Source organism: Neodiprion lecontei, chromosome 5 (assembly GCF_021901455.1).
Source record: "Neodiprion lecontei isolate iyNeoLeco1 chromosome 5, iyNeoLeco1.1, whole genome shotgun sequence".
Taxonomy (NCBI): Eukaryota; Metazoa; Arthropoda; class Insecta; order Hymenoptera; family Diprionidae; genus Neodiprion; species Neodiprion lecontei.
In genome coordinates, this window is record NC_060264.1 from 11,752,957 (window position 1) to 11,766,130 (window position 13,174).

At 37.2% G+C, this 13,174-nt stretch overlaps 1 protein-coding gene across 4 annotated transcripts in view; it reads right to left on the reverse strand.

Moving 5' to 3' along the window:
- The window catches only part of LOC107216926 (telomerase-binding protein EST1A-like), a 248,382-nt gene that overhangs the window by 155,214 nt on the left and 79,994 nt on the right, over nucleotides 1–13,174 (reverse strand). For all 4 annotated transcript variants that reach the window (XM_046742016.1, XM_046742017.1, XM_046742015.1 and 1 more), the window contains one exon: nucleotides 10,593–10,738. In XM_046742016.1, coding sequence (XP_046597972.1) covers nucleotides 10,593–10,738 — 146 coding nt within the window. The remainder of the gene's footprint in view (nucleotides 1–10,592; nucleotides 10,739–13,174) is intronic.

Below are 13,174 nucleotides of genomic sequence, written 5' to 3' on the forward strand. Positions count from 1 at the left end.
TTACCTGTCTTGCATGATGAGGAAGAAAACAGTGATTCGTCCATGGTACGAAATACCTGCTGCAGACTAAATCGTAAATTTAATTTCGTTTTTTAATCGGCTTCGATACAAATCGGATGAGAAAAACGCACGGCGATGCGAAAAAAAAAGACAGAATTGTATTTTACAGATGTTGATCGTTCAAAAACTTCTCAGTAATCGACTTCTACCTTGTGATCGTCGATAGTTAATAAACATCTCTGGAAGTGTTAATAATTATGCTACCTCGAGTTGTCGAACCGACCGAACCCTAACTGATAAATACATTTTGTTTTGATCTTTAAATTTCAATTTACCTGTTCTGATAAACCGATGATAAGAACTAAACACGTAAAGCATGTAGCGAACAACTCACGATCCCCAATTTCGGAAAACTGTTCGTGTGTTAGGCCAAACGTAGTAAACCAATAATTTTGGGGTGCAATTTAATTTATTGGTCAGTTTTTTCATGAGTTTTCTGCATTTTTACATCCATTGATATGCTGGTGAACAAAAAAATGTGAGCGGAAAAGTAAATGAATAAACTACTTTTAAAAAGGCTTCGAGATTATCAAAAATCAATTTATTTCCAAAACGATGTGAAAAATTTCCTTACCGATTATAGCAAATGTTTTCCTATTCGCAAACATAAAATTGTTTTGCAAGAAAATAAATAATTCAACAACCTGGTGTTCAAGTGAATCTTTTCAATTTCCATACAATTATAACACTGCTGTTCCATAAATTTTCTTACTATCAGCGAAATATGGCAGTCAGTTTTTTTCATTTTCATCAATGATACGCACGATCGCTTTGAGCAAAACAAAAAATATAATTTCTAACCGATGACCGTGGACACCAAGGAACCCATGTGTATGATAATCTGCGAGAAGGTCAAAATGCTGGTCGAAAAAAAGAATAAGACAAAAGCGCAGGGATAATAAATGAATAAAAAATATTAGCAACGAGTCATCCAGGCGATGCCCTATAGACAGAAGACATCTGTTTCGGATACAGTTATACGAAACCTGTTCATTCATGCGACGTAAAGTGACATGTCATCGTGTCGAGAAACGCGATTTACATATCAACACGTATCGTAGCTTATACAAGAGACACGGTTACATATAATGTAAGCGCGCATTTATACGAGTGTGAACAATAATTTACATATTGGCGCGCAGAAATGAAGGTCTCTCTCACAGCTGGGGGCACATTGCCATGAATCAGCTAGTCATCTTTCATTTCTTTCTCCCTATAGGATCTCCATTATTAGGTATAACCGTGCCACAGATCATGTGATAATTATTTTCTGAGTTACAATCTAGATATAAAAAGCCGGCAATGGCAATAAGTTTACGTAAATATATCGCGGTGTACGAAACTTCACGGATCCTTTTTTTTCTCTCATGCATGCACGGTAACAAAACGAGACTCTTGACATACAATGTTGCGACTGCCATAAACTCCATTTGCATTTATTTCTTGTTTCAGACACAAAATATAATGTGACATGAACTTTCGGGACCAAATATACGAACCCGAACCTCTTTAATTCTTGAAACAAACTAGATTTTAGAACTGGTTGAAGCGTTAGTGTTTGAACGGTTTTATCCATCTCAAACATTAAAACTTGTCATACCTAATTTGCGTTTTTCTATTCGAAGATGAAACGACTGGTCACAACGTATACCTAGTCACTATAATTTCTCACGCTTTTAGACTAAGTTTGCTTCGGTCTATCTGGTGAGCATAAATTTACTGAAATTCAATGCCATCTCATTTCCTGTATAGTCCAGATTCCATTACCAACAAGTAATTGAATTTCAGCATAAGGTTCATCAAACCAGGAAAAATTACCCAAATAAATATCCACTGAGAAAGTACGTGATTTAACGGGTGCCCTGGTCGATTTCAACGTTAACGCATATATCGACAAATAGCATAGACTACGTACTTTGAACGTCAAAAAGGACTGAACAGCCCCATCCTATATGCAGTTCTGGACAGAAATACTCCAATGCATTTTCATTTAATGCAGAAACAAGGAAATGGCATGAAATTTATGAATTTAATATTACGATTTCATAGAACCCATGCCATTTCTTTATTTCTGCGTCTATGAAAAATGGATTGGGGTGTTTTTGTTTAGAATTGCATATAGAATGCAGTTGTATAGCTCTGTTTTGCACTTGAAATACGTGGACTTCGATATTTGGAGATATATAGGACAATGTCGAAATCGACCAGGGCACTCCCTTAACTTAAACAGTGAGAAAAAAATATGCATACGGGTGCTCATTCATTTCCTTTACTCCAAAGTCATAAATAACCGCTGTAATTGATAATTGGCAAGGTTCTCAAATATACCCTACAGATATACTTACATCAAATGACACAAGCTTTTTCAAACGAAAACGAACTGCAGGATTCGCAATACATTGAAAGCACCAAAATGCTTGAGAAGGTCCTACTGCTTTCGGAGAGCATCATCTGTACAGAGGATTGCTTGAGGGTATTGATCACATCGCAAAATTGCTTCTATTAAACGAAAATCTGAAGCTAGAATACGAACGAACCAATCTTGGTGGGGGAAGCAAGAAGTAAAAAAAAAAAAGAAAAAGAAGGCAGCGAATTACCGTACTGCCATAAACACTCTAACGTCCTTAATACCTATGATCTCGAATTTTCTGCATATCGATGTAATTCTCCAAGTTCTTTTACGTATCGGCAAGTAAGCCATTTCTCTTTCTGATTCTCTCCTCATCTCCCTTGCTTCGCGAATCTCGAAGTTGCCGTTTTCATCATCGTCAAGTTCGGACAAACCTATCGAAGAAGGCGCAGATCGGTCAAATTGTTATTAAATTGTTTCACCAGGTTACTTTCGCTGTACTCCCGTGTTTCATTCTACCCTTATTGCCTCCGCCTTTGTGGGTATTATTTATTACAAGCAAAACACAGCCCGGTCAATGGAATCTGGCATAGGTATTGTGTAATACTTCTATCTGAAGCTGCGAAGGATCACGCTCCAACTTCTGCTTCAGCATCTGTTTCTATTTCTGCTTTTCCGACAGCTTCTGCTCATACATAAACGCTTTTGTGCGCTTTCAGCATTCTTGAATTGCCGGCGAATGAATGATATTTCATCGATTTCATTTTTTTTCCCTCCTAAGATAGGTATACAAGTATCCAAAAATATCTTAGTTATGAAAATTTTCCAGCCTACAGTAGAAGTGGATCGAATTTGGACATGAGGTCAAAGACACTCGTCGCCGACCACTGACATAACTTAGGTAGGTATGTACACATGGGGCCGTAGATTCCCGGCCGAATAATTTTTCGGCCAAGTCGATTACATTAGCAATGCAAAATCAACCCGCCGTGGCGTTGCCGGCTGGCGCCTGGCGATTCAAATGGGTTTTCGGCTGGCCGGCGGTGGCGCTGCAGGCTGACTTCATAGTCAACGTAATCTAGCGGACTGGGCCGAAAAATTAGCCATCTGGGAATCCATGTCTCCATGTATAGAAGGTGTTCCGCTTCGAAACCCCGAATCTTTATAATAGCGCCCGATTGCTTATAGCCAATATAGTGTTCAATGATCGTCTCCAGGGATCAACGAAGCTGCGGCGCAAATCCGTTCTGTGAGTCTTCGTACTTTCTCAGACCATGCAATGATCTGGCAGATGATCTGTAATTATACTCCCGCATCCGAAGTCAATTTTAAATCAGATAAGGTGGGATTGTGTTTAAGACGCGATTTGCTTGCAATTTTTTAAATCTCACCCTCTCCCTCTCCCTCTCCGTCTTTCTCTCTTTCGAAGACTTAAAACTGATGGTATGTATAAGACTTACAAAAAGGTTAGCAACAGTGCCCAAAATATGTTTAAAACTACGAAGCGTAATTGTTATAGTAAAATTCTCTAAAAAACGAAGATCCGAGAAAGATGTGGTCAGAAATTAGCTATCTTGGGTTTGTCGTTTTCGGGACCTGCGTGTACCTTTAGATACCTTAAACTCATTTTTCAACTTCTCGCTTCTTTGTTTTCAGAGAAAAAGGAAGTTATTGTAAATACCCCGAAGATAAAAAGTTCAGTTTTCACTAGATCTCAACGTTTCGAGATCTAGATCACTAAGACATCTGTATGGTAAATGTATACCGAGGCAATCTCTTGAAACTATACATACAATGCGCATGCGCGTGTTTTATCGGCTGCACGGGCAGGCTGGCCACTCCGAGTTTCAGCTGTCAAACTCTGTTTCTGGCGGCGATGTAGTTCATACGAATTTTTGAGGTTAGAATCTCAAACAGTCGAGATAGTGACTCGGAAAGTTGATGCTAATGCTCTTTGAAAATTGGCTTTATTCGACTGAAATGAGAAATCTGTTTAAATGTTGGGTGCTTGGAAGAAACGCAGCAGGTAGGTGGGAACACTTTATTTTATCACTTTTATTATTTCGTATATTAGAAATAACAATGAAATTTTTTTCTGTCAACAGGTGATACGGCCAAAATAATTGCATCTCTAATATTTACTGTTATCTGCCTATTCAATTTATCACACGTACAAAGACCATCGCCACTTTCAAGCAACTAAGCGACTTTCTCACTCTCTTGTGATTTCAGGCGGTAATATTGAATTTTATCACTTTTGAAAATGGAACATTAAACCGAGTGTTCAAGAAATTTAAATATCACACTATTTGTAACAGAACTGTGAATCATTTTTTTTCTCGATAGTTCAACAAAATTTACAAATAGTCGATAGTCAATGTATTTTTTCCGATCAATAAATTATTGCTACTACTATTAAAAATTTTTCAATGATTATCAGAGTTCATTTCGCAAATTTTCAATGATGTTCGATGAAATAAATGGAGGGAACCTAATACTCAAATTGAAAATTTTTTTAAAATTAACTAAAAAAAGAAAAAAATGATGCCGAATGCTCTTTCTATGTTTAGTTCACCGTGTAATTTTTTTGAAACCTTTTCCATCCGTTTTGAAAATGATGAGCAAATTCTCAAAAATTGTTACACATGAAGGAGAAAGCGTTTAATATTTGGAAGCAGATGAAGAGCTTTTTTTCAATTTAATATATGCATTAGAATTCTAATTGAATTCCGTGTCAATGTGTTATGGAATGCTCTTTCACAAGAGATACAGAACTCTTCCTCGCCTGTGGTCTTTGAGGGACAGTTATTGAATGGTTTACCTAATAAGCAGGCCGCTATTTAGCCTAACCTTGGCTGCGACCTGTCATTAAATTTAAATAATTAATTGAGAGAAGTGCTTACTTGTATTTTAGACAGGGAACTGTAGAATCTACTATCTATTACTTTATTGATATTTGTATTTTTGTTTTTCTGTGCTGAGGGAACCTCATCTCATTACGCAATGATATATCTATCTACCTATCTATCTATCAATCTATCTATTTATTTATTAAACTATTTATCTATCTATCTCATCCTCCCTCCTTCTCTCAGTTTTCATTCTTCACTCGGGTGGAGAAATGAAGACGGATTATACGCACGACTTTTCGCATCCAAATCCCGAGAAGTTTTCTTAAAAGGACTTACTCTTAACTCGCCCGATCAGCTTGCCTAATTTTGATTAGCTGACGTCCATGCTCGCAGCCTGAAGCAACCTTTCACCAACAAGAACAAATTCCCTAGAAATGACCAGTTTACGAGTATCAGTTAATCATGATCTCTCGCCTATCACGAAAGATCGGCTCACAGCGCAGCGGCGAACTACTACACATCGGCCATTCTACATGTCATGTTAGCAACATTTTTACGAAGTTGGCTACGCACACAAACTAAACGACGGGCACGCTTGTCCGTAGACTTATAACGTGTGCCCACAGGTAGCGGTGGTCTCCTAGGGACATTTTCTGACAGATGCGATTGGTATTGCATCGGCTGCTCATTAAGGTAGTAACTGTCAGCCAATAAAACTCGAACGACTTGACGCACGCGCATAAGGTGCGCACTTTCCTCATGGACACACGGTAGATAGACAGCGCGGTCTTGCGGGGCCGCTGAAGCCGAGACCGAAGGACAGATCTAACCTGCCGGAGTTCTCTCTCTGTCACACGATCGGAAGAGTGGGGAGCAGCCACCAAGTGAGGAAAGGGATCAGGCCAGCCGGGCGGTATACTTGTATGAGCCTACGTGTTTCCCCCGCCAAGTCCTTGATTGGAGTGAGAGAAAATGTCTGCAGCTATTGTTCTATCTGTCTTGTCACGGCTTCAACTCAGTGCGCAGTCTATCTTTATAACTATTGTCCTGTCAAATATAGACACTCGTAGATGATACGAGGCATTTGATTACTTAATGAATCTTCGACGAGGTCAACGCCACTTTTCATCTTTTCTGTGAGTTGAATCAATGGTAATAAAATTGATCCTCGCAGTATTACAGATTGAATAAAAATTGTCTCCGTCAACTTAGAAGCACATATTACTGGTTTTCAATATTTCGACCATTCCGCTTTAATCTGGCCCTGTATACAAACAAAAATTTGTAATTCAAGTTACAAGACAAACAACTCGACCGATTTCGAGTGAAATTCGACGAAAATTCACGTTTTCTGTAAATAAATTCCATGAAATAGTTTAAATCCTGATGAATTGACGTCACGCCATGGCGACCGTTTGAGCTATAAAAAGAAGGATTAGTGTCACGATTTTTTGTGAACCTCGAAATAATTTGCCATGCGACCCTTTTTTGTCTATTCATAAGGTTGAAATCGATGAAATAACTTATGATCAGTTGATTTCAATAAAAGTCAGACAAAAATTACATTTCACAATGCAATAAGCTTTTTTTCTACTTCCATTTCAAAATGCGACCCTTGCGTTGAACTTTTGCAGAATTAGTACCACTCGGGATACCCTGAACACGGTGGTACCTGTTGCCAATTTGACCAACTCAATTTTCGGATTTGGAATTGCCGGATTCACTGTCAGACAAGGCTTACATTACGAGGTAAAAATCGAGTACGTGTATGAAAACAAAACACAAAAGACAAACAGGGAAGAAATAGAGTACGCCTCAGATTCGTAACTACAGGAAGTAAGGACTGAAGCGAGCTACACTAAAAAAAAAAAAACAGAAGACAGCAGGCGCGACAAGACTGCAGACTGTTCGTATGCGCACTCAAGGGACTAAGTTTATCCCAGTTCTTACGATTTTAATATTTTTAATTACAACTGTCTTCGTATAATTGAATGGTAATAATTCCTGCTTCGGGCTACTTTATATTCTTTTATAGTCGTAATAAAATGGCTCGGTTGTTTCTTGTTTCATCTTTTTTTTTTTCATCCGTCCACCTTTTGCTATTTCTCTCTTTTTTATTCCGTCTACCAGCATGTAACGAAATGAGAAGGGAAAAAAAACAATCGCTTCGCTTGGATGAGAAATGCAGGCCCGTATTTCATAAAATTTACCATCAATCTAGATCAAGTTTTTTTCATATTATAACATAACTAATTTTCTGTATCTCTATCAAAATATGAGACTACCTACCCAGTAAACAGAGAAGAACTACCCTTTTAATGAGCCCGCCTGGGAACGCTGGTACAGCGTTAACCTGGGCATGCCTTTATTTTACCAGTTCAGGCACAGTAACTGATACTCGGCAAATTTCACCAGCGACAGACTGTCAGTTCGTACACATCGATAGCCGGATTGCCATCGCTTTGCCCTTACGGTACGGCAATGCTATTATTTTCATGGCCCAGCTTAGGTAACACCGACTGATATATATGCCTCAAGGTATTTTTGAAAAAAGGCCCGCCAGATATGACTTACTAATTTAATTTTTCTTTTCTAAATTTTCAATTCCATTAGGTAGCAATTGCCAGTTCTGCAATAGCCTGCAATCATGTAGTGCCAGCAAGGTTCGGTAGCACACTTATAGTGGGGCGTCAAAAGCACAGATAATATGCACTCCTTTTGTTGGAAATTAGCAGACATGTACTTGGCAATAGTACGTGATTTCATTCTTTTTTAGAGTTCTGTACCTCAAAAGGAAAAAACGGAACCCTTATAGGATCGCGTCGTTATCCGTCTGTCTGTCCTTCTGTGAAGACCCTTTTTCTTAGGAACGGGTAGAGGTATCAAGTAGAATCTAATATCATATACTGAAGTGTAAGGTCCCTTGGAGGTGTAAGAAATGCAGGCTTCCAAGTCAACGCAATCAAAAGATACAGCCATTTATAACACATATTTTGATAGTCACAAACCCACTCATCAAAACCTCTAGTGTACTTCCCATTGACTTAGAATCATGGTTTCACAACAGAAGTAAAGGAATAATAGTCCGGTCAATTTAGACATAAAAATAGTGATAGAAACACAATAATTCCGACAGAGCTGAATTTTGGTAGAGACCTTGGGTTCACCATTGTAAAGAAAAAGAAAAAAGTCCCCATCGATACCATGTGTGCTGAAACAGTTATTCAAGGTCAAAGGTGAAAATTTTCGGTTTTTTCAATTTTTCTCGTTAACGGTTAATTTTATCAAAAAAATAGCCCAGACCAAAATTGTAGATCATAAAGTTATCCACAAAAATGGTCTCTATACTTTTTTTCCTAAGAATTATCATTTTTGAGATATCACGATTCTAAAAGTCGAACGAGTTACATTCTATATAACATGCACGCATATTATATGTGTCACGGATATACATAGTATATGTATAATATATATAGTATATATACATAGTGTATATATCCGTATAGTATATATGTCGCATCACCATATTGTATGATTGTTACATTTTGATCACCGGTTGTATGACGTTGATGGATCTTCGAGTATCTAACATATATATAGTATATATTAGACTGGCTCAAAAAAAAACTATTTTTTTTTCGATCTCCAGCTTCATGAAATCATAGTTTATAACATAATATTAGACCTCGTGAAAGGAAATCGCCGTGCGATTTTTTTAAGCGGTGCCGCATCGAGATTTTGTAATTCCCATTCGATTAACACGTAAGAAATCCAATTCTGACGGTTGGAGGGAGATAATAATTTTTCCATGCTACGAACGGAACTCTACATAGTAGCGCTTGACAGTTTATATGTTTTCTTTGAATCGCCGTATCGGAGAAATTTTTTAATCGCACGATCTTCGAGTGATTCAACATTGCGTAAAACGTGGTTTTTCGCCTTTTCGAAAAATGGGTACCTAGGATAAACTCCCAGCTTCCTCGACTGGCTCACATTAAAATGTTGAATAATATCCGTCAAATACATTCGAAGAAAACATATAAACTGTCAAGCGCTACTATATAGAGTTCCGTTCGTTGCATAGAAAAATTATTATCTCTCTCCAACCGTCAGAATTGGATTTCTCACGTGTTAATCAGATGGGAATTACAAAATCTCGATGCGGCATCTCTTAAAAAAATCGCACGGCGATTTCCTTTCACGAGGTCTAATATTATGTTATAAACTATGATTTCATGAAGCTGGAGATCGAAAAAAAAAATAGTTTTTTTTTTTGAGTCAGTCTAATATACATATACTATATGTCTGTTAGATACTCGAAGATCCATCAACGTCATACAACCGGTGATCAAAATGTAACAATCATACAATATGGTGATGCGACATATATACTATGTATATCCGTATATATACTATAATATATACTATATATACATTATGTATGTATACTACATATATTATACATATACTATGTATATCCGTGACATATATAATATGCGTGCATGTTATATAGAATGTAACTCGTTCGACTTTTAGAATCGCGAGATCTCAGAAATGATAATTCTTAAGAAAAAAAGTATAGAGACCATTTTTGTGGACAACTTTATGATCCACAATTTTGGTCTGAGCTATTTTTTTCATAAAATTAACCGTTAACGAGAAAAATCGAAAAAACCGAAAATTTTCACCTTTGACCTTGAATAACTTTTTTAGCACACATGGTATCGATGGGGACTTTTTTCTTTTTCTTTATAATGGTGAACCCAAGGTCTCTACTAAAATTCAGCTCTGTCGGAATTATTGTGTTTCGAAATGTCTAAATTGACCGGACTACAAGTCCGAAAATAGTTAATTTGTAGTTATATGCCATAGAAAAAAAATAATTAAATTTGCGTGGAACTTCCAGGGCGCGAATCCTACTCCCACTTGTCCGGTTTTTGATAAAGGATGAGGATATTTATTTGTCTATAACGTTCTCGTGAAATGAGTTTTTTGAATACAGCGATTGCACGCATACGTTTGTTATCAAAGAAGGTATTTTTGTGGGTAATAACCACACTTAATGTCCTTGGCGAAAGCTTTTTTGCAGAAGAGGTGATTTTTGGGAGGATAAATGTTACCATGACTCATTCCTCTAATAACGAAGTGGTCAATACAATGTACGGAATTTGACTCGCAATGTGTGAAGGTGAAAATTGGCATTTTTTCTGCAAATTCTACCGAAGAACTAGTTGAAATATTTACTATTTGATGATTTTTATTGTGACCGCAGCATTTCTTTCTGTGCAGCATCGATAATTCCTTCTGGCATAAATATTGTTGCAACTCACCCTTGAGCTGCGTCGTCTCGATGGCAAACATATTAAGCGCTAGCAGCTGAAGAAGCCGAGTTCCCGGTAGAGGAAGAGGCGAGTGTTGAAGGAGAGCCCGGAATTCTCTGAGCATCTGAATACCAGCCTCCTGAAAGGTTTCCATCCTGCAACAGAAACGAAGAGAGATACGATCAATAATTTATTTCATTCTCTGTCGCTTCAGATTCAGCCACACAAAAATACATTCCCGTTTGTCTTTGGGTGATTCACTCACAATCAAATTGTACACGTATAGACAAAACTTATGCAAGTCTCTCGACCTTCCTCACCTTTCATTATTACAAGGTCATAAACCTCGCAACAGGATTCTATAGAGATTCATATCTACGTATCACTTTTTTTCTGATTCTTTATCAAGTTACCGCGATGTTCGTGTTCAAATAGAATCATCAGAATCGCAGTTCAAGATACATTCACGATACAAGAATAACAGTCTCTAGGGAAGAACGAGTATAGACATTATTGAATATTGGCTGGATTTTTCACAGACTAACTACACATGAAAAGGTTGAGTAAAATCTGTTCCTTAGAAATTAACATCAAACAGACAAAACAGATTAAAGGCTGCTAAAGACTTTCAGTTTTGAAAAAACGATGACGTCTAAAATTTCTAAACATGCTGTAGAAAATTTCACGAAAATTTTCGTTTATCTAGCTATAAATTAAGAGAACCAATGCGGTCAAAGTTTAATCATCCAATCGGAGCAATAATAACTAATTTTACTCTCGGAGTTTCTTGAATTCTACTTCATACAATTAGTAAGTCATAGATCATAATAAAATCGGAACAGTTCAGCTTGCAACAACGACCAGCATATGCATCGGAAATGACTTCCTGGTGAATAGTAATCGTCCAAAAAGCGCCACTGCCGACTTTCAACAACTTAGACTCAGAGAAGGAGGCATATATTCAAACAATACACCACATTCACGGCATCGAGAATAAAATAATCTGCTCAACTTCTCCAGTATCTAATCGTGAGCCACATTTGTTTAGTATTGGTATTTCATGATAATCATACTAGTGCATACATTCCGAATTAATTTTTTTCATACTTCCATTCTTATAAATTTTATTTATGGATATAATATTCAATCTCATTTTCATTTCGTTGATTATCATAATACATTTTCTTCTATACGAACAAATTCCACGAGCATACTCTTGAGCAGACTACGTACAATTGACCGTGATTGAAAATATTTTTTCGAAGATCAATACTAATTTTCTCTACGTTTGATCCCTCAACTTTATTTATTGTAATTTCAAATGCTAGTTCTATGGGAAATTGCCTTCACTTGACTCTGAATGGGTGTGCATCTTCACAATATAATGTGACTTTATTCAAAAGCACTATTTCACTGATTTTTGATGATTGAAAATGATTTCCAAATTCTATAATCAGTAATTTCGTATCATTACGAATGCCTTCGCTAATACCGAAAGTTCTCGTAAACATAATGATGCTATTGACTTGCAGAAGTAATTTATGAGACGGCAATGATGACATTGACAAGCTATCTGAATATTCTGGCAAAATTGCATCTCTAATACTGTCGTTAGTACTGTTTCTAATATTGTTTATACTGGCACAAATTTTGTTCGTTCGCAGAGTCTAATAAATCCACGACTTTCTTGATTAACCCTCGCATGCCACGCTGGGGTCTCAGAAGTCCCAAAGTGGAACTCGCGATTTTAGGCACCAATTTGTATTCGACTTTATCTCAGAAAACCTCAAGTCTAACGGCTGTGTCAATGCATAAACAGATTTCTCAGCCAATTGGCTATTGTAAGTGCAACAAGCGTTTTGGCAAAAAAGATGTACGTTTTTGCGCAACAAACGACCCGCACAGTACCTGCTCCGTTCCTTCGCGTACTTGATAATTTGGGCGATAATAACAATAACCATAAAAATGACAGTACGCTGTTCCTTCGGGTACTTGACAATTTGGCTCATGATAAAAATGATGATACAACTGACAGTAGAGACGATGCCAAACTTTTTTCACGATCTATTATCTGAATATGCACATGAGATACATAAGTTACTATTTTGTACGGTGCGCACGGTCACAGACACTAAGCAGATGATTGCAAAGGATACTCGGATATAGCGGCACAGGCGCAGGAAAATTTTCGGCCCACAGAACCCGCGTGGAAGGACGTTAGCTGCCAAAATAAATGGGGTTGACATCGAAATTATCAGGAAGCCGACAGGATTGACGCTTGAAATTCTACGGTCCTGCAATTTCATTATTCGAGCATTGGTAAAGATAAAAACGTTTCTGCGAAAATGGTCTTAAATTCATAAATGATACGTAACATCAAAATTGTATTAATGTCACGTAAAAACACAATAACGATTAAAACTTGTTCAACAGAACGATTCAATTAATTGTTACCGTAAATAAGAACTGTAAATAGTTGATAGTCTCCGAAGAGGCGCTACATACAATTATGATAGAATTTTACTTGGTAAGTTTGCTAATTGCTTGAATCAGTGGAGATGTTGGATGAGGCCGGCGTGATACTTAAATTT